This window comes from the organism of the source record quoted next, unplaced genomic scaffold (assembly GCF_019419815.1).
Source record: "Pyrus x bretschneideri cultivar Hongxiangsu unplaced genomic scaffold, Pyrus_bretschneideri_v1 Contig17, whole genome shotgun sequence".
Classification (NCBI taxonomy): Eukaryota; Viridiplantae; Streptophyta; class Magnoliopsida; order Rosales; family Rosaceae; genus Pyrus; species Pyrus x bretschneideri.
The window spans coordinates 4,275,606-4,302,779 of NW_025999468.1; the positions used below are offsets into that span (position 1 = coordinate 4,275,606).

General features: G+C 37.0%; 2 protein-coding genes and 1 long non-coding RNA gene across 6 annotated transcripts; 1 reads left to right on the top strand and 2 right to left on the bottom strand.

Annotated features, from left to right (window-relative positions):
* Positions 1–153: 153 nt before the first annotated feature.
* LOC103937124 lies at positions 154–4,208 on the bottom strand. 3 transcript variants are annotated; one of them, XR_007257327.1, is made up of 9 exons: positions 3,883–4,199; positions 3,667–3,758; positions 2,938–3,070; positions 2,529–2,638; positions 2,327–2,446; positions 1,079–1,192; positions 632–708; positions 407–511; positions 154–264 (listed from the first exon to the last, which is right to left on the bottom strand). It is a non-coding gene; the product is annotated as an uncharacterized LOC103937124 (long non-coding RNA). The 3 variants fall into 3 exon arrangements; XR_007257326.1 differs by having other exon boundaries at positions 2,938–3,758; positions 3,883–4,208; XR_007257328.1 differs by lacking the exon at positions 2,938–3,070.
* Positions 4,209–14,245: 10,037 nt separating this feature from the next.
* LOC125476089 (E3 ubiquitin-protein ligase BRE1-like 2) lies at positions 14,246–14,761 on the top strand. Its single transcript, XM_048581822.1, has 2 exons — positions 14,246–14,424; positions 14,511–14,761. The coding sequence occupies exons 1-2, from the start codon at positions 14,268–14,270 to the stop codon at positions 14,759–14,761; spliced, it is 408 nt and encodes a 135-aa protein (XP_048437779.1). The 5' UTR covers positions 14,246–14,267.
* A 1,931-nt stretch (positions 14,762–16,692) lies between these two features.
* On the bottom strand, positions 16,693–25,423 carry LOC125475976 (probable rhamnogalacturonate lyase B). Of its 2 annotated transcripts, XM_048581504.1 has the most exons (15): positions 25,096–25,423; positions 24,205–24,326; positions 24,025–24,084; positions 23,472–23,591; positions 23,261–23,380; positions 22,802–22,943; positions 20,310–20,480; positions 19,751–19,906; positions 19,526–19,632; positions 19,264–19,354; positions 18,998–19,139; positions 18,755–18,911; positions 17,374–17,490; positions 17,114–17,240; positions 16,693–17,028 (listed from the first exon to the last, which is right to left on the bottom strand). In XM_048581504.1, the coding sequence occupies exons 1-15, from the start codon at positions 25,135–25,137 to the stop codon at positions 16,765–16,767; spliced, it is 1,938 nt and encodes a 645-aa protein (XP_048437461.1). In that variant the 5' UTR covers positions 25,138–25,423; the 3' UTR covers positions 16,693–16,764. The 2 variants fall into 2 exon arrangements, with proteins under 2 accessions (XP_048437461.1, XP_048437462.1); XM_048581505.1 differs by lacking the exon at positions 20,310–20,480.
* Positions 25,424–27,174: the final 1,751 nt, after the last annotated feature.

Here is a 27,174-nt window from a genome sequence, read left to right on the forward strand (position 1 = left end):
AATATTGTTGCTTGCACGCTGAAAAGCTGTATGGTGATTAATGTTTGGTGACTAGTTGAAGTTTCATTTAAGTTTCAGTTTTAGTAAGGAACTAGTAATGGTGCCCGCGCGATGCTGCTGGCGTGAAATTCAACTTGTTCAAATGCATTCTTAAGCAGTATCAATTTGAATGCAATTAATCAAAGCACAGGTTGCAGCATACCTTGTAATTTGTCCAAGGTGGAATTATTTTGTGATAAGGTATTGGAAAAACAAAGTTCAAATCTATTATAGAACAATATTCCAATCAAATAGATATGGGATCACATTGACCATAAACTATTACAATATTCCACGGTTCATTACATTAGCATTTCTAGCCATTAGAACCTCGAAGACATAACTAATCAGTGTTATAGAAACTTACCACGAAATTAACAAAAGAGAATAGAAGACCGTAAGCTTCATTCGGTTTCATAGCATATCATATTCGTTTAAGAAAACCTCCTTGTAGTTTGTCGTTCAACAAATCCTACTCAGAGTAAAAATAACAGTAATAACTCACAGGAGTATAAAGTATAACCATTAAATTAAATTCAATAGAACATAAAATATAATGACTACTATACGTATAACTCCATAAATTCCTTACCACGCAAACCTTGGGAGGTCCAATAGGTCTAAAAGTCTCAAAACCCTCTCCATATTTAGCTTCAATGCCCGAAAACACTGAAAAACGGAGGAAAAAACATAAATTCATCAAAATTCCTATCTTATTTACACATATTTACAACTGTGTTTACCTTGTTCTTAATTGCTAAAAGAACTGAATAGTTTCTTCAATCGATTCTCAAATGCATTAATAAGATATGTTAAAAACAAACATATGTTGATCTACCAATGTAAGTGTACCATGAGAAGAAAAACTAAATTTTCAATTGCTCATCAATAATTAAAACTGACATATGTTAAAGGATGCATATGAGAAGAAAGTAGACTTTTCAATTTGCTCATCTCACATTTTTTATTAAGTTGATTCACCAAGGTATCAGCCAACATCACATAAGAATATGCATATTCCAAGAGGAATGTGACTAACCAGAGAGATTGGTGATGGCATTTGAGATAGCAAGGGCAGTGCAGACACCTTTCCTTCATCCAGACATGTCTCCTCCGGGTAACAGCTTTGCGAACGTCTCCATCATTTAAACATCTGCAATCCCAAAATAAATACGAAATAATTAAAATTTTAAAAAACAAATAAATCATGTTGATTAGAACAGAATCAGATAACAAATTTTCAGCTGCACATAAATTGGTATGTATTTTCACTGAGTTTTCAGGATGTGAATACCACTGGACATCCCCTAATTTTCCCGGAATCCAAACAGTGAGCAAGAATTTCCCAGAAGCCCAAATTTAGAAAGGAAAAAAAAACATTTAAACATAAAAAGGAAAAAAAATAAACAAAACAAAATGAAATACCAGATGAAACACTCAATTAAAAATAACTAAAAAAATATGACCATATGTAGCAAATCCAAAGCACACCCTAGAATCTTAATAAAGACAGAGAAATAAGAAGCAGCTTTCAAATAAAAAAAAAAGGACATAAAACTAATTTAATAGTACCTAATTTAGCATGTGGGGGATTCAAATTGGATGTTCGTCACTAATAATATTTCACACTGTTTACAAATAGGTAAACTGTGTCCTAAATCATGTTTGCATACTGTCTTCTACCTACTCTGTCCAAGTGTATATCGTGTTGGACTCAAACCCAACCTTAACCAGCAAAATTAAAGTTAAAATATTTTTGTTTCGAATGATCTGATACCCGAGAATAGAAAAAGATATATGATAATAGAGAAAGGCCAAAAAGAAGAAACACCCATTTACTAAACCATCCCTTCAAATCAACACACAGTCATCATGCAGAGAAAGATCGCTTTGGACATAAAGTCACGCAACAATGGGAACATGACTACCCAGATAGAACTGTGATTAACTCACTCTATCTGTAAACAAAAGAAACCCAAACCAAGTTCAGCAAGAATTATGCACGACCTTTTTGAAAACTATATAATGAATTATAAAAAATTGTTAAACAAACATGGACTGGAGGTTATCTTAAAATTCATTTAAATGGAAAATGGTAAATTTGGTTCACTTGAGATGCTAACCTTTCAAAATGCAATACTAATAAAAGTTGCACTTGCATATTAGGATGAAATACATTAACGCTTACACTTAATCAGAAAAAACTAACAAAATTCTAATTTGTTTTTCTACTCAATGTTCCAGGAAATTGCCTAAATAGCAATGAACAATTGCACATGGAGCCTACCTTTTGAGTAGCACTTGAAAGCTCTCTTTGAACTCTCGTGTGCTCATATGAGAGGGAATTTTGTTGTTGCTCAATTTCAAGTCTAGCCTATCTTTCCCTAATGAGAGATTCCATTGCAGCCTGATAGACATATTCAAACATTTACTAATGTACAAAAGTTAACTAAATTTAGCCACATCGAATATCAAACCCATCTAATTACCATCTTATCCAACTCTTATTTCGTAAATTTCTCTTGCAAAGAAGCATAGTTTTTCCTGAGCCCCACAATAATCTAATTCAATTTTTCTTCCTTGCTTTTCAATAAGATCCCTATTATCAAACAAACACAATTACTGTAGTAAACAACTTCATTGAGGATTCAAACACACAAAAGATGTTATTCATACCCATTTCACTGCGTTGCCGCACTAACCATGAAAAATTAAAATTAATAATAATCGCTCAAATCAATTACATCACAAATTATGCCATCTAATAATCAATAAATTTAAGAAAATTTAAAATGAAATCAAAATCTTTAAATATCCTAATTTTCTCGAATTTCGGAAGCCAAACAATAAAAAAAAAAAAAAAGGAGATGAACGAGAAATGAAGGTTGAGTAACTAACTTGTCAGGATTTGGATAAGAGGCAGGAAGAGAAGGCCATGATCGGAATTCAGTATTCCTCTTCTTCTTGTAATTTCTGTTTCTCCTTTCAGATTTCAAATACAAAACCACCCATACTTAAATCAACTTAATTCCTGTAAAAAGTTTGGTATAAAACTTTCATGACACTTCTATAAAAATCCAGCATGCATAGTTCTTTTAAAATCAACACATAACTTCATTTTAAACTTGTGAAGGCACAAACTTAATCAATTGATTTATATTTAAATAGAAAGAAAGTAGTGGTCAGTTTTACCTATTTTTTGTTTGGTCACTCCATTTCTATTTTTAATTAGAAGCTTGTAACTTTTATGCATTTTCCTATAATTTTTACTTCCCTTCCCTTCCCCTGCTGCATAAATAGTAGAGTAGCTCTCGTTTACCTACAACAAATTAAAAACCATTTGGAGAAAATAACCAAGCATTTGGTTATTAGATTCTTAGTAGGCAAAGCAAGAAAATTACACATAACGAAACTATTGAAACTTTAAAACCCACTTCCCAAATTAGATTCTCTGACTGGCTAATGAGCATATCGATTTAAACTATCATCCCAAACCTGCAATGCCTGAGGTTTTTTTTTTTTTTTTTCTAGACAGTCTAATTAATCATTTTTAATAGAAGAATACAATTCATATAACAATAATTAGTAGAGAAAACGAACGCAGTAATGTAAAAATCATGGGGTTACTTGAATTTTGAGGGCTGAGGACGATCGCTTAGTAGCACCAAGTTTCATTTTTAGTCAGAGTCCGAAACTGAATTTGAGATTCTTCTAGGTTCCTGTTAACAAACATAACATGGTGGACCAAATTAAAAACATATTTAAACCAAAAATTATAATTTGAGTTTTTCTAAATTTTTTCTATAAGAATTCTCATAACTCTAAACAAAAAGAAATGTTTACCGCAAGCTTGGAGCTAACTGGGGTCAATTCTCCTTGCTCTGCAATCACACAAAACAAAAATCAAAGTTCAAAACTTAATATAACATCATCTGCCAATTCAAAGTCCAAACAATTAACTAAAAAAATCCAGAATTTATAAAGTTTAAACCATAATTATTGAGGTTAGATTGCAGGACAACCAACCTCTACTCGTTTTCTAGCAAATTTGGGGTCCTTTGATTTCTAGACTTTGAGTAGAAACTGATTATACCATGGGCTAATATTCAAGTACCACAAAATATAATTTGATCGTAGTAAGCTTTTCGATTCAGTCCAAACGAAGGTATTATATGTTCACATTTATATATTCACAACCATAAAAAAGAAGAAAACAACTCTTGGTGCAGAGCAAAAATGAAGCCGACGCGATGATCAACACGCGGAGAGCATTCGGGCTGAAAAAAAAACATCAAACGTTGGATTCGAGGGCAAGAAGGTCATTTCACTGCAGCAAAGAGGGAGAAAAGAACTGGGAAGGAAGGAATGGGAGGGCAGCTTGGGGAGTTCACTACTGGTGAACAGTGCTTGCTCTCACAGGATGAACAGTGTTTTTTGCTGAGCTTTAGTATATAGATATAGATAATATATATATATATATATATATATATTTTTTTTTTCCTCCCACCTCACATCATGACCTCACACTTTCAGATTGGACTATCTTTCCTATATATATTTCTGCCACTTCGCATTTATTAGCCATTTTTCGAGGAATGAGCCTTCATTACTACCACCACCACCACGCAACTGCAATGGCAATGGCATCTCTGTTTTCCTGTCTTTTTCTTAAATGGAAGGGAACGAGCAAGACGTGCTCATCAATTTCCTTGGTACGCTAAACAAAAAAATATTAGAAAACAAAAACCAAACACATCAAATCAACTTTTCATATTTTTTTAATCATTTTTTTTCTCTCTAACCGATATCTTTATCATTTTATGCAATTGTGGCATCCCTTCTGTCCTCTGTCTTTTCAAGGAATGGGTCTTCGCATTTATCATCTCTTTTGTGAGTAGCTTTTTTCTTTCGGCTTTTTTTCAAAGGCTTCGGATGTAGCACAGAGGGGAATACATGCTGATGAGAGACGCAAGACCTCGAAGATTGTTTTTTCTTTTCCATGATGACCAACACATGCATACAAAGGGTAAAATTGTAAATTTACTGTACATAACGGAAAAAAATAGTTGTGAATGGGCAGCAGCGCAAGGGCAGTTCCGCCAAAACACTGTTCATGAATAGTGCTTTTCTACCGGGTTTTAGTATATAGATAATATGAAAAGGGAAGGTAGAAGTGGGAGGGAGAATGAAGCAAAAAAAGAATGTATGAAACCAAACTGTTTTTATAAGGTAAGAAACATTAATAATAAAAAATGATACTCGTATGACATAGTGTACTATCATTTGTATCATCTCTCTAATAAAGTTGGGATCCACATGCGTTGACTGATCCTAAATCAAGAACATCATAACAATAGTATCATGATTACAACTACAATAAAAAATATAATATAAAATTATAGCCACATAATCACACATACCAAAATGAAAGACAATGCTTATGGGGGACAAAACAATTTGCATCATATTTTGATGAATTTGCAAAAGACAACGCTCCATCGACAAAGAAGTCTTGCTAGCTATGAGGCATCAGAAAGATCTGCTCATAGTTCTTTGCCAAGGGAAAAACACACAAATTAAAAAAAACACAACACAAAACAAACTCCTTAGAAGTACGATTTCTAAACCATGAGAGACCCACACGTAACCAACAGGAAAGATAAACTCACAAGGCGTAAACTTTATAAGATGGACCCAACACCATCAAATACACCAGGTAAACATCGTACCATTCACCTGAAGACCTTAAGACGAGAAACAATAAGAAAATAAGCCTATGAATCAAAGCCACTACAATTAACGTCCACAAGGGAAATACTGCACCACTTTGTGATGATTTTGCAGTTGTTAAGAAAACCCTCTTATTTCGTATGAGTCACTAAATTAGTCTAATATATGAAATATTTGTAAAATATCATCTTATGATTAACCTTTATAACACACTTGCAACAAATGGCTTAAAACCATTTCAAGAGGTTTAAGTTGATGGGGCTTTCAATGGATCATTGAAATTTGGTGGCGTTGGTGTTGTGTTTTGAGACAAAGCCATAGCCATAGGATTGTTTGTTTGTATGGTCTCTCATATCACTAGTCCAAAGGCTATGAGGTTCATGTCATCAAGGGAGGGTGTGCATCTCACTTTGGAGCATCATCAAAACCGCATGCATCTCAAGAGTGACTCTTTTCAGCTAGTTCATGCGATTGGAAGCCCTCAAGAGGATTCTTCTTTCTTTAGGTCTAGTTTTTTTATAACCTTCAGCATTAGCTTCGCTCATTCGATGATTCACATGTGACCCATCCTTCTACCAATGTTGTGGCACATCGTTTGGCCAAGTTGGCCTTGCTTTATGAATATGTATATCCTTGATTCGATGACTTTTATATATCATCTAGATGTACATTTTAAAGATACTACTTATTAAGTAATAAAATTGCTACTGTATTCTCCTATATAAAAAAGTACTACCACCTATAATAAAAACAAAAATTAATTACATCTTGTTGTAGGCCTATTTAACTGAGCTATTCTAGGGGAATATAGAGGGGAGGCCGGCAGCAATAAGGGAGAGAAGAGAGAGATTTAATTGTGAGGTGTGTGCTGTATCACCTCATTGTGCCTTTATTTATAGTAGTAGGATAAGTTAAATCCTTACCCTTTTAGGATTACAACTCTAATAGGAATTAAACTACTAAGGGGAATATTCAAAGATACCACTAGATACATTACGATTTACACAATCACATTCTTATTCTAAATATGACTGCAACACTCCCGCTTAAGTGTGTAAATACTCAAACAAAACATCGCATCAGATCTTCAGCATATAAGGTAGAATAGTTGATGAAGTTGGCACAACGGGCAAATGTGAGTCTCAAATTTAAGAAAGTATACATTGGTAGTAAAACTCACAAAACCTCACTATGGTAAAACCCAAGGCATGGGGAAAACCCATAGACTAAAGAGAAAAGTGAGAAGTATGCATAATGTTTAAAAAAAAGGTCAAACATGACGAAAGTGGTGAACTCAATGGAGTATGATCATCCCAGATGGGTGCCTCGTCAAAACCTCGTTAGGTAGCAAAAACCTAGTGGGAAAAATGCTCATAATCGTAGGAAAAAGAGTACATTAAGATCAAGTGAGTATGCTTCAAAATACTCCCCTTAAGTTAGACATAACTTCCAAATAAGAGAACTACAAGCAATTCAACTCAGATAATTTACGTATACCGATTCCTTGGACAAGCTTATGAAAAGTCGACTTAGGCAATAACTTGATAAAGAGATTAGCCAGGTTGTAACTTCAACGTTCTGATGATGTTGTTGGTGGTGAGAATAAAAGAACTTCGGTGCTATGTGCTTGGTGTTATGTCCATTGATGTATCCCTTGTTTAACTGCTCGATACATGCTGCATTGTCTTCAAAGATCATCGTAAGAAGGTCAATAACAAAAGTAAGACCATTAGAGCTTTGAATATGTTCCATGACTACTCTCAACCAAAAGCATTCACGCTATGCTTCATGCAGGGCGAGAATCTCATCATGGTTCAAAGAAGTCGCAACTAGCGTTTGTTTGGTAAAACTTCAAGAAATAGCGGTGTCTCTAACGATAAAGACATAGCCTGTTTGGGAACTTGCCCTATGTGGGTCAGACAGATATCCAGTATCTACATAACCAATAAGGCGGGAATCAACCTGAGAATTGAGGGGTGCGGTAACTCTCGAAGATTCGTGGGTGTAGAACAAGCCAAAATTCGTCATACCTTGAGGTAGTGGAAAATGTCTTTAACACCATTCCAGTGTCTAGGTGTGGGCACATTGTTGTATCTAGCCAAAAGATTAACAGTGAATGAGATGTCGGGCCTAATGCATTGGGCCAAGTAAATAAAACCCCAATTGCACTTAGGTATGGAACTTCAGGTTCCAAAATATCTTCCTCATCTTCTTTTGAACGGAAGGGATCTTGTTTAACATCTAGAGTTCGAACGACCATAGGTGTACTCGAAGGCTTTGTTTTATCTTCATTAAAACGTCGAAACACCTTTTGGGTGTAGTTCAATTGATGTACTAGGATTCCATCCGAACAATGCTCGATCTCCAGGCCAAGGCAATATCAAGCTTTCCTAAGATCTTTCATCTCAAATTCTGATTTCAAGTGAATGGCAATTTCCTTAAGCTCTACGGGAGTTCTAATAAGGTTCATGTCGTCGACATAAACTGCAACGATCGCAAATCCGGAATATGACTTCTTTATGAACATGCATGGGCATAATTCGTTGTTCACATAACCCTGACTTGTCAAATATTCACTCAGGCGATTATACCACATCCGCTCGAATTGTTTCAATCCGTAGAGTGATCTCCTCAATCTAATAAAAAAAGTGTTCTGTGGTCTAGAACTATTTAAACCAGTAAATGGAAGTCTTTTTGAAACTTTCATGTAGATTTTCGTATCTAAATCCCCATAAAGATATCTGGTTACCATGTCCATAAGCTGCATATTCAGTTTTTTCAAAAACTACCAAACTAATTAGGTAGTCGAACGCTAGAACGTCAATTACAGGGGAATATGTCTTTTTGTAACCAATCCCAAGATGATGAGAAACGTCTTGCGCTACGAGGCATGTTTTGTATCATATTATTTCATTCTTCTCATTATGATTCCTTACGAAAACCCACTTGTAGCCCACTGGCTTCATATGTGGTGGAGTAGGAACTATAGGTCTAAACACCTTACGTTATGGATTGCTTGTTTCCAGTTTGACCAATCTGTTATACGTCGGCATTTATCAATAAAATGTGGTTCAATGTCATCGCTAAGCATGATGTCAGTAGCTACTGTGTACGCAAATGCATCATCGACAATCATCTCATTTCGATTTCAAACCTCATCCAATACTTCACAATGGACCGCAATTTCGCGATTCTCGGGAAGTCAGGTTGTCTCGTCTAAGACATCATCGTAATCTAGAATGACCTCATGCATTGGAACACATGCGTGAGCGATGGTCGGATTCAAACTGGGGTCACTAGTTGGTGCCGATTTCCTCTTTTGGGGTTGTGAATCCTTTAAACCAAGGGGTTTGCCACGCTTCAGGGTCGGAGTAGATGATTGGCCAACCGCCAATGTACCGGGTCACGTGGAAGTTGTGGCCTCCCCACATTCGGGGAAGGTCATGCCTTCCCAGGCGGTGTTACGACGTACGCGGGGTACGTTTATCCTTGCATGTGTGTTTGCAACAGGTATATGTGATCATGTCACCTTAGCTAGATCAGTAAAAGCATCCGACATGCTTTGAGCAATGTTCTGAATATCTATAATTTGTCGCACCTCATTTTCAGACTAGGCAGTAAGAGGATCTAAATGAGACATAGTGGGAACATACCACAACAATTTGCAGCGTTCTCCAGGAACGTTAGCATGCTTATCTCCCCCTAATGACGAGAAAATTGTCTCTTCAAAGTGACAATCTGCAAAACGTGTGGTAAAAAGATTTCCTGTCAACGGCTCTAAATAGCGAACAATTGACGGCGAATCATAACCGATATAGATTCCCATTTTTTCTCTAAGGACTTATTTTGGTACGTAGTGGTAGCGCTATTGGCACATAAACTACGCATCTAAACACACATAAATGTGAGACGTCAGACTCGTATCTAGTAACCAACTGTAACGGTGAATGAGGTTGGGTAGTGGTGGGTTTCAGGCGGACCAGCATAACTGTGTGCAATATTAGATAGCCTCAGGCAGATACTGGCAGTTTGGTTCGCATAACCAAAGTCTGAGCTATCACTTGAAGATGCTTTATGAAAGCTTCTGCCAGGCCATTTTGGGTGTGAACTTGGGGTACATGATGTTCCACATCAATCCTTACTGACATGCAATAATCGTCAAAAGTCTGTAACGTAAACTTTCCAACTTTATCCAGTCGAATTGACTTGATCGGATACTCAGGGTGGTAAACCCTTAGCTTAATAATTTATGCTAGGAGTTTTGCAAATGCAACATTGCATGTGAACAATAGGCAAACATGTGACTATCGTGTCGATGCATCAACCAACACCATAAAGTATCTAAATGGTCCGCATGTTGATTGGATAGGTCCACAAATATCCCCTTGAATCCTCTGAAGAAACTTAGAAGGGTTGTGAATAATCTTTGTATTTGAGGGTTGAGTATTTAACTTCCCCAAAGAACACGCTTTGCATGGCAGGAATCAAACGGAATGATGTAAATGATGCCCATGTGATGATTTGAGGATACAGTGCGTCATGTCACATCCGAGATGTCTCATACTATCATGTCAAAGCTGCAAAGTGCTCTGGAACTTAGGCACATGGCAGGCCACATGGTGGACTTTTATGCCGCGAATGGTTGTGATGTACAACCTACTCGGGACACGTTCCAACTTCTCGTGAATACGCTTTTGGCCATATTTGTACGACATGATACGAAGAAATTCAGAACCATTATCTTCAGTTGTTTCAATATGATATCTCTAAAACTCAGCAACGTTCTTTCGGACGTGGAGAATAGAATGCCTCTTTAATGGTTAAAACAGTACCATTGGACAACTTGATATGGACCTTTGTGTATCCTTCAATCAGGTTGGATGGGCCTGAGAGAGATGTCAGAGGTGCGTTCTTAGGTACAAATTTAGTAAAATAGTGATGCTCATGCAATATGGAGTGCGTGGTAGCATTATCAGCCAAACAACTAACTTCCCCACTAGACATATACTTAGAAATAAATTGATTGAATTTGTCACATGCATAAATATAATTCCATTAATTCAATTCATCAATTTGAGAAATAATATCTATAAAATAACAATCCTTAATTCAAAACAAATCAAAACCAAACAAATTATTTCAAATACTTAAAAAAAATTGTCCAAAAATTAAACCATAAACCTAAAAATTAGGAGGGGGGTCCAGCCACTCCTAGTGGGTTTGGTCACTAGGGGTAAAACACCCTAAAAACATGTCTAAAATTTATTCGTCCATAGGAGCTGATGCCCCCTGAAAATCTCATATCTTCATAGATGTAATAGCATCTTCCGGATTTTCCACATGCGCAAAGTTAGACTCATGACGGGAATGATATTTGGCAATAGCCTCGGGGGTAGCTCTACATACGCATGACCAATGATCATTTGATCCACAGCGGTAGCACATGTCCATTTCTGTGGAAGCCGATTGAACGATAACTTTTCCCTTGTTCTTGAAGTATGGGGCCTTAGTGGCAAGGGGTTGGCTCTTTTGGGTCAAATTTCCTCCCTTGGGTGGGCCTTGATTATGTGGACCTTGGGATCGTGGTTGGGCTTGCCACCCATTGCCACAGCCACGATGATTTTTGCGACATTTATGGCTGCTAAAATTGGTCGCATGGGCTTCAAGTGCGGTGTTCAAGCTAGTAGGTCGAGCTTGATGATTCTTCGTCAAAAGTTAGTTCTGTTTTTCAGAGAGAAGTAAAAAAGAGATCAAATCCAAAATTTGGTGAATTTCTATGCCCTATATTGTTGCTGCAGGATAATATTGGTGGCATGAAAGGTCGAATAGGTCTTTTTCAAGAGATCTGATTCGGTTAGTTCCACTTTACAGAATTTAAGTAGTGATCAGATTCTACAAACTTTAGAGTTGTATACATTCACGGACTTAAAGTTTTGAAAGCGAAGATGGTGCTAGTCGTGTCTTGCTTCAGGCAAGTAGATGTCTTTCTGGTGATCGAAACGGTAGGCCAGAGCAAGCCAGATAGTGCGCGGGTCATCATCATCAAGGTACTCAGTTTGCAGAGCATCATGGATGTGTCTTCAAATGAAGATCATTGCAATAGCTTTCTGAGCTTCGTCGACAGGTTTGTTGTCGGTATGTGCCTCGATAGTGGCTCTAATACCCTTTAAAATAAGATGGAGTTTCACGTCTTGAACCCACTTCAGGTAGTTTCTTCTAGATACTTCTAGAGCGGTGAAATCGAGTTTGTTTAAGTTCGACATGTCCCTAAAACAGAAGGTACAACAAAAACGTGTTTAGTTATATGGTAATCCATAGACATACATCGTAGAACATTTGGGTTCTATAGATATGTATTGGTTTGATTTAAGCATGAAAGCTACAAGTTTAATGTGGTAAGTTTTGAATGAAACTTCGGGTTTCAAAGGCACTAAATATGAAACTACAGGTTCAATTTACTTTTATGAATGATTAGTTCATAAAGGAGAGATTCCTACAAGAACACATAATGCAATATGCTGATTTAAGTGTAGTCGATTTGAGTTGCTTCGGAAACTCAAGTGTGAGAGTTTCGGGACTACAAAAGGATGTCAACGGTTCAAAGGATAAAAATAAATTATTGAATCATTAATGTCCAAAAGTGATCAGGTCAATAATTTTAGATTAATTATCAGATTAATGGACTGCAAATCACTTTTAATTAATTCAATAGATTGAGACAAAACGGGGTCAATTGTGGAAGCAAAATAATGACAAATGGGTCATATTAGCTTCAGTTGGTGATAAACCAAGTGATAATTAAATTAGAATTAATTAGCGCAAATCAAAGCTCCCCAAAAAATATTTTGGGCATGATTTATAATGCGGGGATCAAAAAAATTGGCTTTGGGTCGAAAAAATAACCTAGGAGTGGACCCTACAGATTTGGCTGCGGTCGTATTGGGTCACGGGAGGGCTGCAGGACTCGGGCCGTGTGGTCTGGGGAGCATAGCAGCCAAGGCTACTGGTATTAGGCTAAGAAATTGGACACGGGTGTAGGCCCAACAAAAAGTTGGTTGTGAGTTGGTCTAGGGAGCCCAACTAAAGTTGGGTTTGGGTCAAGGCAAGCTAAGCCCAATAGCAAAAGTTGCGGGCAAGTGGGCCGATGCGAGGTCAAAGCCCAGCAAGCGGCATAGGCTTGTTGCAGTCGGGCCTAGGGCGCATGACAAAGCACAACAGCACAAGGCTGCTAGTAAGTTGGGCCGAGAACACATGGATAGGTCTAAGAAAGGCTGCAGGGTTTCTAAGGAGATGGGCTGGGCTTCGTGCCTGGGTAAGCTGGCTAGGCCGAAGGCCTAGTGTGTCCGTGTAGGCGCAGCAAAATCCAAAGGGCTGTTGCCATAGTCCTGACGTTGGAACGACATCATCTTGATGGCGTGCTTGACGTGGTTGGGCTGCAGGCCAGCGTAGAGGACAACGACGGTGCCACAATGGTGGTGCGGCGATTGTGCCGCACAATTTCCCAAAATATATATATATATATATATATATATATATATATATATCGGAAGTGCACCAGGGAATATGTTGAATATAGATTGTCTTTTCTTTCTTGCGATTCTCAGATGCTATCATCCAGTTTTCTAAAATTGATGATATGATGGGATTGATTTTCTTCATCTGAAGCATAAAGAGTATGCTGACGTAATTTGGACTTACCTCAGCAGCCATTTAAGAGATCAGTCTGAAATTAGGCGCATCACAGGTTTCTGAGATTGTTATTACGACAAGCCTCTGTTTTTTATGCACATGTCACTTGAAATAAATCTCATGGTAGCACATGTAGAGATGCATCATCATTTTTTTTTGTTTTGTTTTTGGGCAAAACTTCATAATATTTGATACCTATATGTTTTAGGATCTATGTTCAATTTGTGACAGAGCAAGTATCAAATTTTACCAAATTTTGGTATGCTGCCTTTTGAGTGTCTGTTGAATGCGTAAATTTTTTTGTTATGGGTGAAAGGTGAGCTGGATGACAAAATGGCTGACCTAGAGTTGAAGAGAAGGAAACTAATTAATCTGAAAATGCAAAAGGATGTTGGACCTGGGGTGCAGAACCATACTTCTAGTGCACTTAATGGAACCCTGTCCTCCGTTGCACCGTCTTACTTTCTCTTCTCTCTCTCTCTCTCTCTCTCTCTCTCTCTCAGCATTTGTTGCAGATACTGGAAGCCGACCGCCTTTCTGAGTATCAAGACACACATGAAGAAAATTTACCGCTGTCAAAACAATTGCAAGAATTTCAGGTTTCTAATCTTAAATTCAAGTTTTGATAGCTGTTATTCATATGTTGTCCCAGGATGAAGTGAAGGATAACAAATACGTACTTTCTAAATGATCAACTCCAACATTGGAATGCTTGGTTTATGCGCAGATGTTTGGAATGCTTGCCCCATATTTTTTATGTTTTAAAAGTTTAATTTCAGGCTGACAGGGCTCTTGTTGTGAGAAGGGAGATGGACCTAAATATCAAATTAGAGTCAGCAGATGCAGTTAGGAATGCCATTGACAATTCTGATTCTAGGATTGAAGAACTAGAACTTCAGCTGCAGAAGTGTGTAATTGCAAAAAATGACTTTGAGATAAACATGGAAGAAGCTGTCCAGGATTCAGGTAAAAGTGTTATAAGTTTGATATTTTGTTGATATTAACTGTTAATTTACCCAAGCTTGTGGCACTGAAAATGCTCTTTGCTGCAGGAAGAAAGGACATTATAGCAGAGTTTCGTGTGATGGCCTCATCTTTGTGTAAAGAAATGGGAATGGTGGAAACTCAGTTGAAGCGGTGGAAGGAAACAGCTCATGAAACACTTTGTTTACGTGACAAAGCCCAATCATTGAAAGCTTCATTAAGTACAAAGGTCTACTTCCATTCCCAGTTAACTCTCTCATACTCATATCAGTTGCTTCAACTTATTAGTTGTAACTTGTATGGCAAGACAAGCCTGTGAAGTTGCTGTTTGTTCAAACATGTGTTTCCTATGTGCTTTTAAATTTATCACGTCTTATTAATTTTGTGTGCTTATGAATATTCTACCAAAATTGAGTTGCACATCAGTTGCTGCACACCTTAATTTTTTATGACATTCGAATTGAATAGATTAAAAATAAACATGACACGGAAATAAGAAAATGTGTTCCCCATGAAATTGAGTAAATATTGCTCTTGGTTTAATTTTTCGGAATGATATCGTGGCCTAGATTCGAGTCCAAGTCCTTTGTACTTTTTAAGTCAAATTCAATTTTTATCAAATTAGTAATTTCGTTTGGGAAATTGCACATATATAATATCCCACTTGGACAAAAAGGATTTACAATCAACAACATACACCTAGACTTTGCTACATGCGGTAATGTGACATTTATGGTAAATATTTTGTTACATGGGTAACTTGTGCAAAACAAATTTATCGATACGTGATATATTAAATGTATACTGTAATATCACATGAAGGAACACATATTCTTGAATTGTTAGATTAGAATATTTGGTGCACAATTTCATGTAAATATTTCTAATTCAAATACATTACATGTCATAATTTAGATAAATGAAAATGAGATTAAAAATTACACATCAATTTCTTCGTCTACTTATATAACCAAAATTTGGTGTTAGAGATGAGATCACGCCGGATGTCGGCGCTGATGCAGCGTCTGAGACATAGGTGGTTGACGTGAAAGCCACGTTTTAGGGGACAAAAAAAAAATAGTTTGATTACGTGGATGTGTTGTTTAGCTGCCACGACTCTCGTGACTCTGCGCACACTCCCTACAAAACAAAACGTCTACACAACTTCTCTCTCTTCACTCTCTCTCTCTCTCTCTCTCTCTCTCTCTCTCTCTCTCTCTCTCTCTTTGGATTTTGGATGAGTGCTAATACTCCCGACTGCTGAAAGTAAAGAAATTATCCTTAAACTCGTACTCGATCATGTCTCGCCTGAAGAACGACTGCTTGTCTTTCACTGTTTCATTGCAAGGGAGTTTTCGTTATGTTAAGGCATGCTTCGTTGGTCATGTTAGTTTGTTTCTTGCCTTAATGGCATAGCTATTTACAGACGTGAGCGTAACCACATTGGGCATAATCACATTGGCTAAAGCGGATTTAAGCCGTCCCACCGGCTGGAACGAATGTATGTAAAGGTGTGTTCTTTCTTGTGCGATATTAATTTTTTTGACGGTTGATTGATATTGGAGCAGGCTAAGAAGTTGACAGCAAGGAATGAGCAGGAAGCAACAGAAGCAGAGCTTCAAACAGCCAAAATCCAAGTTGAAGCAGCTGATGCCGCTGAGGATACCAAAAACAGACTCCACAATTCTCCCTAATGTAATGTAATTGCTCTAACAGTTCTACATTTCTTTCTTTTGTTATAATTGAGCAGAATATATTTTGCAATTTAAAATTTTGAATTGATTTGTATTGTTTGATTTCTGAATTTCGCTTTCAACTAAATTCTTTTGCCTCCAAATTAGATGCATTGTCCTTCTTAGAATATAAGAAGAAAAATTGTTGCTTCACATCCTACCAATTAATTTGGGATATTCACCCATTTTAATTTTTTCCAAAAATATTTGAATATCAATCTCATAAATATCATCAATTTAGATGATATCATAAGCATCATACTAAATTCCATCAATCGAATTGCTTTTTCAAGGAATACGAGAAATTATTTATTATTATTTTTTTTAGTTTATTCGATTTGATAGCAGAAAATTAAGAAAAATGTGTAAGAAGTCAAAATAAGTGCGTGGATAGCACTACCTTTACTTTAACTTATTTATAGTGTGTAAATAATGTGCATTCACATATGATCCAACAAGTGAATAAAACACACACAACAAATAAGAAATAAGAAATTGCCAGAGAGTATGATAAGTTTAAGGTATTTATACATTAAATTTTAATATTATCCTCATTAATTTGTGTTAATTAAAGAAGCACATATATAATTTAGGTGGTACTGGAAGAAGAAGATGATGGACCTTCTAAACGAATATAGTCATACATGAGTCCGTGGAAAGGAGCCAAAGGGCTAGTGCTCATTGTTTGCGTTAGAAATAGGGTATTGGCTCCTTCCACCAGCAATGTGCCTGGTATATCTATGTTATACAGCCAGTACAGACCATGGATTCCATGCCTAGCAATTGTATTGTCATTTCCAATCACTCCGGTCGTAAACAGCGGAGGGTCTGCTTTCGAATCATTTATTCGAATCTTCAATAGGAAAAGAACAACAAAAGCAGCCAGATTAGTTAGAGCTTTGGTTACATTTACATGCAATTCTACACATAACATGTACCTGTAATTCTGCAATGTTTGCAGTGGCAAGGGCTATTCGAAGTTTGAGGGTATCACTTTCACTGAAATGCTTAAGTTGAAACTTGATTTGCCATGTAGTGCCTTGATATGTGTAATCATCATTCTTCCTATATATTGTAAAACAAAAGTCTCGAAGTTAAGGCTACGGATTTAATTTCGAAATTTATTTGTTAATTTAACTACTCACAAAGAATGACACATTGAGAAAGTAAAGCCAATGTAGGTTAGGAAGAACTCCACCTAGGAACCTGGGCGAAGAACCAATCTTTAGTGTAGTCACTGGTGCCGATGCAGTAAATTAAATCTTCATCAGGATATAACTCTTGATATCTTTCCCATAATCCGTACTGCCTAAACCTGAAGGTGTAGGTAAGAAAATGATCAAGATCTTTTATGCAGTGGAACGTGAAGAAAGTTGAGGTTCCACCATAAAACCAACTGACAATATGAGAAGTAACCAACTATTTATAAGTACATGCAAGGTCCCTTCTGTCACCGATATGAGATTAATACTCTCAACCAAACATACACACACATAGGAAAATGTGTTAGCAAATGAAAGGATGACAAAAGAAAAAATAAACTCATTGCAAAATTTTTCTTATTCTATTGACTAAAACATAGAAGAACACAAACTTCTATAAAATCACAAAAGATGTATTTATAAAGACCTGATCTTGAAACAAAAGGGTTCACGATTAATAGGAAAGCAAACATAATCTATATCCTACTAACTAGAAAGCCCTAATACATAAAACACCACAAAAGAATACCCTAACATAAAAATAAACCAAATCACTAACTTGCTAACTTTTCCAACAAAATGTTCTGTTGGTTCTCTTGCCAGATTGATGTCTATGTTGGTAGCTTGCTGTGAATCTAGATCACACATTCAAGCAAAAGCCAAAATCAAGTTGATGAATGATGGCAACCAGCCCTCTTATCTTTGCCAAAGATGTCTGGTAAGAGAACATTTATCTGTGATGTGTAGTAGCTTATGTTGAATTGTAATCTTGTCTTAGCCCAAAAATAATTGATCCGGCCCATACACAAAGAAATATCCATGCACATGCTAGAGAATTCTAGCAAAGTTCAAGTTGGTGGAAGAGTCTAGAAGAATGGTGAGGATTCCACCAACATACAAGATTAGTGTAGATAATTCTAGCTTAGGAAGGTAGTGGAATTATCTAGATATCTCTAGCATAATGTTTTCATGCTTCTCCAAGGTTCCATCCATGCCTATAAAAGGAGAAGGCATCCACACCATTTGTAACAACCAAGAGAGCAAGTAGCAAGAAGTGAGAGTGTCAAGTAAGAAGTAAGAAGAAGCAACAAAGCTTCTAAGAGTGTTTGAGTGTTTCCTTTTGTACTAAGTTTGTGAGTGAATAAAAACCTTGTGTAATACTTTGAGAATTCTTTATTTCTCTTGCCTATCAATTCCGCTGCGTTACATTTTTCTTTGTGAGATAAACCTCTCCAAGTAGTGAAGCATTTTTAAACCCCCAACAGCTTATACGTTCACGGACTGCTATAGTACTATAGTAGTCAGATGTAGATTGCTGTGACTAAATTTAAATTCCATAGAGATGGAGTGGTCAGTTAACCAAGCTCGAAAACTAACCTATCAGGATGGTTGACATAAAGTTTATTGATATACATTGGATTAGGATCAGGAACATAGAATTCAGCAGCAGAACGATCAGGGATGCCAATTTCCCACAACGTTGGTCCATCTCTTGGAGGCTCATATACAATATCATCCACATCAATATCACAACCTGCTTATTAATATAGACATATATTAAAGTATTGATCATAACGGTAATTCATCAAGTCTTCTGGAAGAGAAAAATATGAGAGAGACCTGCGGTTATGCTAATAGTTGCGTCATATCGATAATCTCCGATAAAACCAGGACACCATGCATAGAGATTATAGTCACCCTCGCGTATATTCTGTATAGAGTAATATCCTTTCTCATCTGCCCTAGTCCAGAACTGGTAGCCCTGATATATAAAATGCAAACATGGTCAACCAATTGAGTGGCAATACTCTTTCCTACTAGTTCCTGTTTTCCGAGTTCTTGGAAAACAGTACTTGCTCGGTTATAAAGTTGAGAAAACAAATCACCTTACAATCTCTTTGCCATGATCCAGCGTCTCCTGGTGGTGCCAAGCCTACATATGCACCGTTTCCAGGTACGCGATCTTTACTAACATACCTAGACATGTATAGATTTAAGTAAAATTTTGGACGAATTTCACAAAAACTGGGAATAAAAGACAGTATATTCAATTCTCATGATATCTATGTACTTCCAATAATCTACTAATTAGTTAGCTTAAGTAATATTACATGACGAGGTGTTTTTATTTGGGTTAAGTAATAGTACCTATCCAGAATCTGTATTCTACCCTTAACATTACCCCGTTCATCCGACGGCGGATAATCCTTGGAAGCAGGAAACTTGTAAGGCCAGCTTTGCACTTCTGTCATCATCTGAATATCCAAAGTAAATGTTCTAGCTACTTATTAGTTATCAGTCTCTGAATTTTTTGAACATAAATGAATATAAATACTTTTAGAGTTTGTTTAAATTAGAAGAAAAAAGGTCGACCTGTTTTTTTGCATCATCCCAAAGTAGTGATGGATCAGTTGCATCGGACTTAGAATTAAGATAAATGAATACAGGGCCAAAAACTTTCTTCCACGGCTCATCTGGTTTCAGCTTCATTACTAGGTCTTCTCCTGAATAATGAGCGCTAAGAAACATCTGCTTTGTATTTTCAACAATATAAATCAAACTTATTTCTAAGAAGAAAAAAAAGTATAATATAGTTAATTCTTTAGATTTTTTTAAATATTCTATTTGTTAAGTTTTCGACGTGAGAGATGTGTATCTTGTATTTTATAACACTACTTATTGCCAACGGATACAACCAAGGGCGAAGCCAACTAGTGACTGCCCTGGCCTCTAGCACACCCCAAGTTTTAAAAGATGAAATTGTTTGCTGTTGAGATAAGCATGCTATGGTCTTTATTGCACAAAACAAAAATTTTGCGTACCCTCAATGTCTAAATTTCACTACACATTCATATTTTAAGAAAATTGAATTAGTTAACCCCTATTTAAATTCTTAGCTCTGTCGTTGCATGCAACAGTTTATTTCATTTACCGCAAGGCAAGTGGGGCCAACATGGGAGCTGAGATTCTGTTTGAGAGGTCCACCGGATCGAAATTCATCACTGGGCGTTATTTGCCAAAAGCCAACAGGTGGGTCCATACAGACCCAACCATGAACATGCAGATTTTGATTCTCGCATGAGTATTCGTATTTATCATCCACCTACAATTTGCAATTGTATTCTTTTTATTATTAATGAATATAATACTTTTCTTCGAAAAAAACTTCCATGAAATTTTGAAACTATATAAATTCGGTAAACGCTAACCTTACTAAAACAACCATAAACCCTAGTCTCTTGAACTCTGATACAATTAAGTTCAAGAATATTTTCGTAATTAACCCTAGCTAGTAGCTAGACCTCTTTATAGAGGAGGAAAGATTTGTTGGAGTTTGTGGCCAAGTGGACAAATGTCCAAAATAACTTTCGGCTAAAGAAAGAAAGTTGGAACACATTTCCTTGTTTTGGGGAAGAAAAAAGGGAAAAGTAAAAGGGAAAAGTTTGGTTGTCTTCAACACCCATGAGAGCTCTTTTTCGGTTTATAGGGAGAGTTGTAGAGAGAGAGGTGAAGTTGAAGAGAGCAAACGGAAGAAGAGATGTAGAGCATCCAAGGGGGAGAGCATTCGGCTCTCCCATGAAAAAGGTTGAACATGGGTTGAGAGAAAATCAAGAGAGCTAGAGTGAAAAGTATTCTAGTGAAAGAACTCTTGGGGTAGAGTGAGGCTCTTGGGAAAATTCTGTGAGTGGGTGTACAAGGGATATGGGATTGGGTTATGTCGATTTAACTCATGTATACTTGTACTGTTATTCTCATAGTGAAGAACAATATCTCTCCGGGGACGTAGGCAGTTTTTTTGCCGAACCTCGTAAATTTCTCTGTGTCTTTATTTCTTGTACTTTATTTTGTTCAACTGTGTGTGAAATTTGGTGAGGTTGTAATCTGAATCTCGGTTCCGCACTGACGAACGGGCCAAGGCACAACAATTGGTATCAGAGCATCGTTGGGGGCTTTGGTTCGTTGGAGGTCCAGATTTGTTGTTCACCATGGAATTTTCAGTTGAGCAGTTTAAAGGGAGAGGCGGTTTTGCTCTTGGTAAAGGAGAGTAATGGAAGCCTGAAGAAATGGAAGCCGTGTTTAGGGATGCTTGGATCAACTGCGAAAGTTGATGTTGAGGAAGAAGACAAAGGCCTCTTTCTTCTTACCTCACTTTCAGATTTGTACGAGAACCTTGTGAAACTTTACTGCAAGGAAAGAAACAGTAAGTTTGGAGCAGATGCAAGCTTCTTTGGTGTGGAATGATACACACAAGAGACCATGGATGATGGTGGGCACAAGACTGCTTAAGCTATTCAAGGTTGAAATCGTGGAAGAAAATTGGAAAGAGGATCTGAGAGAGACAGCAGGTTCGGATCCGGTTCCGGAGGCAAGGGTCCACAGTGCTACGGGTGCAAGGCCGGGTTAGCAAGTTTGTGGTGGAAGACTTTGAGTATGCCCTCTAGGTACTCGAAGCAACACTTCTCCTGGTGATGTTTAGTCTCAAGTGTTGCAGAGGTTTTGCAGCAGGTGGAGCTATGGGATTCACAGGTGATGAGAAGGTCCTGAGGTAGGAAGAAGTGTGGGAATTTTGTCTGGCTCGATGGGTTGTTGCTGGAAATAGGCGCGCTGACGAGTTTCCAGGTTGCAGACAATGAAGAGGAGGAAAACCTGCTGGAGGAGACGAGGATGTGTCGAGATCCTGTCTGAAGTTAAATGTTTCTTTTGCTTGCAGCAGCTGCACATGCATTGGCAGTGACTGAATCGGAACAGGACCAACGAGGTTGATTCAGAGTGTGCATGCTAGTACGTAAGGCCAATGGACTTTGGTACAACTTGGCCAAGGTGGAGATTGTTGGAGTTTGTGGCCAAGTGGACAAATGTCCAAAATAACTTTCGGCTAAAGAAAGAAAATTGGAACACATTTCCTTGTTTTGGGGAAGAAAAAAGGGAAAAGTTTGGTTGTCTTCAACACCCGTGAGAGCTCTTTTTCGGTTTATAGGGAGAGTTGTAGAGAGAGAGGTGAAGTTGAAGAGAGCAAACGGAAGAAGAGATGTAGAGCATCCAAGGGGGAGAGCATTCGGCTCTCCCATGAAAAAGGTTGAACATGGGTTGAGAGAAAATCAAGAGAGCTAGAGTGAAAAGTATTCTAGTGAAAGAACTCTTGGGGTAGAGTGAGGCTCTTAGGAAAATTCTGTGAGTGGGTGTACAAGGGATATGGGATTGGGTTATGTCGATTTAACTCATGTATACTTGTACTGTTATTCTCATAGTGAAGAGCAATATCTCTCCGGGGACGTAGGCAGTTTTTTTGCCGAACCTCGTAAATTTCTCTGTGTCTTTATTTCTTGTACTTTATTTTGTTCAACTGTGTGTGAAATTTGGTGAGGTTGTAATCTGAATCTCGGTTCCGCACTGACGAACGGGCCAAGGCACAACAAGATTTACCTCTCCCTTGAATTCTGGCTCTATAGGATCGACAAGAAGGACTGCTTCAGGGTAAGCTAGGGCTTGACTTCTCTCAGGTGATCGATCGTCAGGGAGGGGCATGTATCTTTGCCTGTTATCTGCTATGGCCATATAGTGAAACCTGATAAATCACCCACCAAAAATATTAAAGATAGTCAATTAGTATTCCCAGTAAATAACATACTAGCTTATATACAAAAGTTGTTAACGTTACATTATTTGAATCAAGATTTCATAGTGCTGTGAATCTGAAATATGATCTCTTGCAAGGAATCACAATTTTTAACAACAAAATAATCATTTTGCGTTCATACTTTGCACTATGGAGGAACAACGATTACTATTTCGACTACTATTTTTAAGTGTCCATAACAATGACTACATATTATATAGCTAACTTGATTATAGATAGAAAACAATGAAGAAAGTTTTCGCTACTTTTCTTTTCTGAGCTTGAAGGTAATCCTGGTCTGTGGAAGGTTGAAAGGAGGCCATTCTTTCAAGTGCTCGTAGATGGCATATGAGTAGAAGCCTGAAGAATTACGAAGCATTATAAATCTGCAAAATGTAATGTCATGTGATCAAGACTGTGACACTCGATTATTATTTCAAGTTTTTCATGTCTTAAGAACTACATGAATTATCAAACCTTTTATCTATATTGAGAGGGACAAGTTCTCCCTTTTGAGACGGATACCACTTTCTTGTGAAGGAGATCTCTACTTGTTCCTCGTTTTCCACTCTAACCTTGAATTTTGTCCCTTTAATCCTGTACAGGACCCATAATTATTGCTTAGAAGAGAAGCCACGAACACTACAAGAAAAGTTGACAAGATTGCCACTAGCATTATTGTACAAAATGAGGTGGGTAAAGGCAATGTTCACCTTTAGCCGCTGATAAAGTTTTATCAACCTCATGTTGTACCACTAATATGTTAGCGGTTATTGACAACTTTTCTTGTAGTGTATTGACTAAACGATTTGATACAAGAGATATAAAGATCAATAATTTAAAGACTCTTAGATTAAGTCCAAAGCTTAAGCTGCTATTGGATTTAGTACAATTCATTTTCTTATCGATAGGTCCAATGGACCTTTTTTTCTGCCACATTTTCCCCTTAAGGATTTAGTCCAATTGGCCTGCAAAACTGGATTTATATCTAGTTTTCTCAACACCTTAATAGTAGAGTAGTTTTACGTACACATCAAATGTCCCCGTTGTGCCCACACTTCCTGCTTCACTCCAAACAAGGTCCCAATACCTTCAAATTTCCAAGTTTTAGTATAAGTAAAACTGTTCATACCTAATTTTGGTACTGTTTCAACATTGATCATAAACGAAGAAAGGAACTATAAGCAGTTACATGGTGAAGTATATATACCCTCTATTTACTTCTTCATTTAGAACTTCGAGCAAATTATCGATGCCACTATATCTTATTCCGGTAACAATTCCATCTGGTTTTGATAACGTGACTTGGAGTATGCCATTATCCATGACCACCTGTTTGCGAAAAAGGTTCAATACGATATATTACACAAATGACAATTTTTTTGGGGTCATCATACACTTTGTTTAGGTTAATTTAGACATAAAACCACAATTTGGTAATGCCAAAAAATGCTCATTGGAGTAAAAAGATAACGGAGATTTGCTCTAATTAAGCCTCTAACCTATGTGTGGTTGTACTTGCAATGTTTTTAGTGATACTGAGAGAGGAGAATCGAATTCAAGACCTCGAGCAAAATTATGTGAATGGGCATTAGGGTCAAAATTCAAGTGCTTCTGTTTTAATCTAACATTTGGCTAGTCCACTCAACAAATAAGGTTGATTCTGTAACCTTTTTATTTTTATCATGAGATTTGAACTCATTGCCACCTCTATCAAAATATAATCTGGAAGTTATGTTTCACTATGATGACCACAACCATATGGTAATCATGATTGCCTGATTGGCTAGCCAGTATTGTTTTGTCTGAAATTCCAACAATTTCGCAGTACACCCACACACTTGGTTTACCATGCATATTGTAACTTTCGTGAAATTTACGCAGAAAAAGGCCATAAAACAAAACCCAAATGACGAAGTGACGAGATCATCAAAACCAAATTAACATGAAATTAAGTAGCGCTCTGTCATGATTTGCCTCCTGTTAAACATCCTAAGACCAAAGATAGGATCCATTCACTTCGCTTAACGATCAAGCTAATCTTGAAATACATGCATATACTTTCATTAGGGTTCTATATATATAGCATGATGAAACTTACATAACGGTCTTGAATAATCAGTTGAACGCTCTGAGATGACATATAGTGAGGCTTCGATCGATCGATCTCTAGCTATAGCGATCTTACGAGCCGGCTCCTTTGGCAGAAAAAAATCTCAATGACAGTGTGGCGTTTGAGGTACTTCATGAATTGCATATATATAAAGAAGTTGTCTTTCTGCTGGTGCTGGGTTTTCTTCAACTTCAAAATACAGCGTTCTTTCTTTTACTTCTCTCTTGCGTGCGATTTGAAAAAGTGGATTATTCTATGATATGCAAAAAGCAAGAGGCCACACCAAACCCATCTGTCATGAACAATGTGTGCATATCTGTTCCTGCTTTAGGTTACAATTAACAGATATTATAAGGTTAACTTTGGACGTATAGATGGAATTGGATGATCTCAATGTGATGTTTTGCGAACCTCACCAAATATTCTTGCTGCCTTTAAAGTCTGAAGTCGTTGTCAACTGATTAAACTTTCTTATTCATATATTGTCGCTTGCACAAGGAAACACTGCATGGTGATTAATGTTTGGTGACTAGTTTAGTTTCATTCAAGTTCCAGTTTTTGTAAGGAAAATGAAAAGGGGAGGTAGAACTGGGAGGGAGAATGAAGCAAAAAAAAAATAGAACGTATGAAACCAAACTGTTTTCATAAGGTAAGAAACATTTCATTAATAATAAAAAATGATACTTGTATGACCTAGTTGTTTTATCATTTGTACCATCTTTCTAATAGAGATGAAACTCACATGCATTGACTGATCCTCAATCAAGAACGTCATAACAATAGTATCATGATTACACATACCAAAAGGAAAGGCAACGCTTATAAGGACAAAACTTTGATCATATTTTGATGAACTTGCAACAGACAATGCTCCATCGACAAAGAAGTCTTGCTAGCTATGAGGCATCAAAAAGATGTTCTTTTAGTCCTTTGCCAAGGGAAAAACAACAACATCACAAACTAAAAAAAAAAAAAAAACAACACAAAACAAACTCTGTGGAAGTACGATTTCTAAATCATGAAAGACCCACACGTAACCAACAAGAAAGATAAGCTCAAAAGGCATAAACTCTACAAGATGGGCCCAACATCATCAAATACACAAGGTAAACATCATACCATTCACCTGATGACCTTGAAACGATAAAAAAAACAAGCCTATGAATCAAAGCCACTACAACTGATGCCCACGAGGGAAAGATTGCACCACTTTTTGATGATTTTGAAATTGTTAAGAAAAGCCTCTTATTTCTTATGAGTCACTAAATCAGTCTAATATATGAAATGTTTGTAAAAATATCATCTTATGATTAACCTTTAGAACACACTTCCAACAAATGGCTTAAAACCATTTCAAGAGCTCTAAGTTGATGGGGCTTTCAATGGATCGTTGAAATTTGGTGGCGTTGGTGTTGTGTTTCGATACAAAGCCGTAGTCATAGGACTGTTTGTTTATATGGTCTCTCATATCACTAGTCCAAAGGCTACGAAGTTCATGTCATCAAGGGAGGGTGTGCATCTCGCTTTGGAGCATCATCAAAACCGCAAGCATCTGGAGAGTGATTCTTTTCAGCTAGTTCATGCGATTGGAAGCCCTCAAGAGGATTCTTCTTCTTTAGGTCTAGTTGTTTATAACATGAAGCATTAGCTTCACTCCTTCGATGATTCACATGTGTCCCATCCTTCTACCAATGTTGTGGCACATCATTTGGCCAAATTGGACTTGCTTTACAAAGTTGAATATCCTTTCGACAACCTCTATATATCATCTAGATGTACATTTTAAAGATACTAATTATCAAGTAATAAAATTGCTACTGTATTCTCCTATATAAAAAAGTATTGCTGCCTATAATAAAAACAAAAATTAATTACATATTTATTTATTTCCTATTTTTTTTTCACAACTGGATATGATGATGTTGTAGCGGTACATCAATGGAAGTTTTTGTTGTAACAACAATGAGTGTCAATGTCATTGAAGTCTTTCTCATAATAACTAACTGCAAAAAACTATTGTAGAGGTGTGTCTATGCCATGAAAGTACTTCTCATAATAACGGCTTTT

What these genes read in the sequence shown, in the direction of transcription:
- LOC125475976 (XM_048581504.1), bottom strand. Translation starts at nt 25,137, where the DNA reads ATGTCATCTCAGAGCGTTCAACTGATTATTCAAGACCGTTAT. An exon ending in AGCCAGAATTCAAGGGAGAG is followed by an intron (nt 20,481 to 22,801) that starts GTAAATCTTGTT and finishes TGCAAATTGTAG; the next exon opens with GTGGATGATAAATACGAATA. An exon ending in AACTATTAGCATAACCGCAG is followed by an intron (nt 18,912 to 18,997) that starts GTCTCTCTCATA and finishes ATTAATAAGCAG; the next exon opens with GTTGTGATATTGATGTGGAT.
- LOC125476089 (XM_048581822.1), top strand. Translation starts at nt 14,268, where the DNA reads ATGGACCTAAATATCAAATTAGAGTCAGCAGATGCAGTTAGGAATGCC. An exon ending in AGAAGCTGTCCAGGATTCAG is followed by an intron (nt 14,425 to 14,510) that starts GTAAAAGTGTTA and finishes TCTTTGCTGCAG; the next exon opens with GAAGAAAGGACATTATAGCA.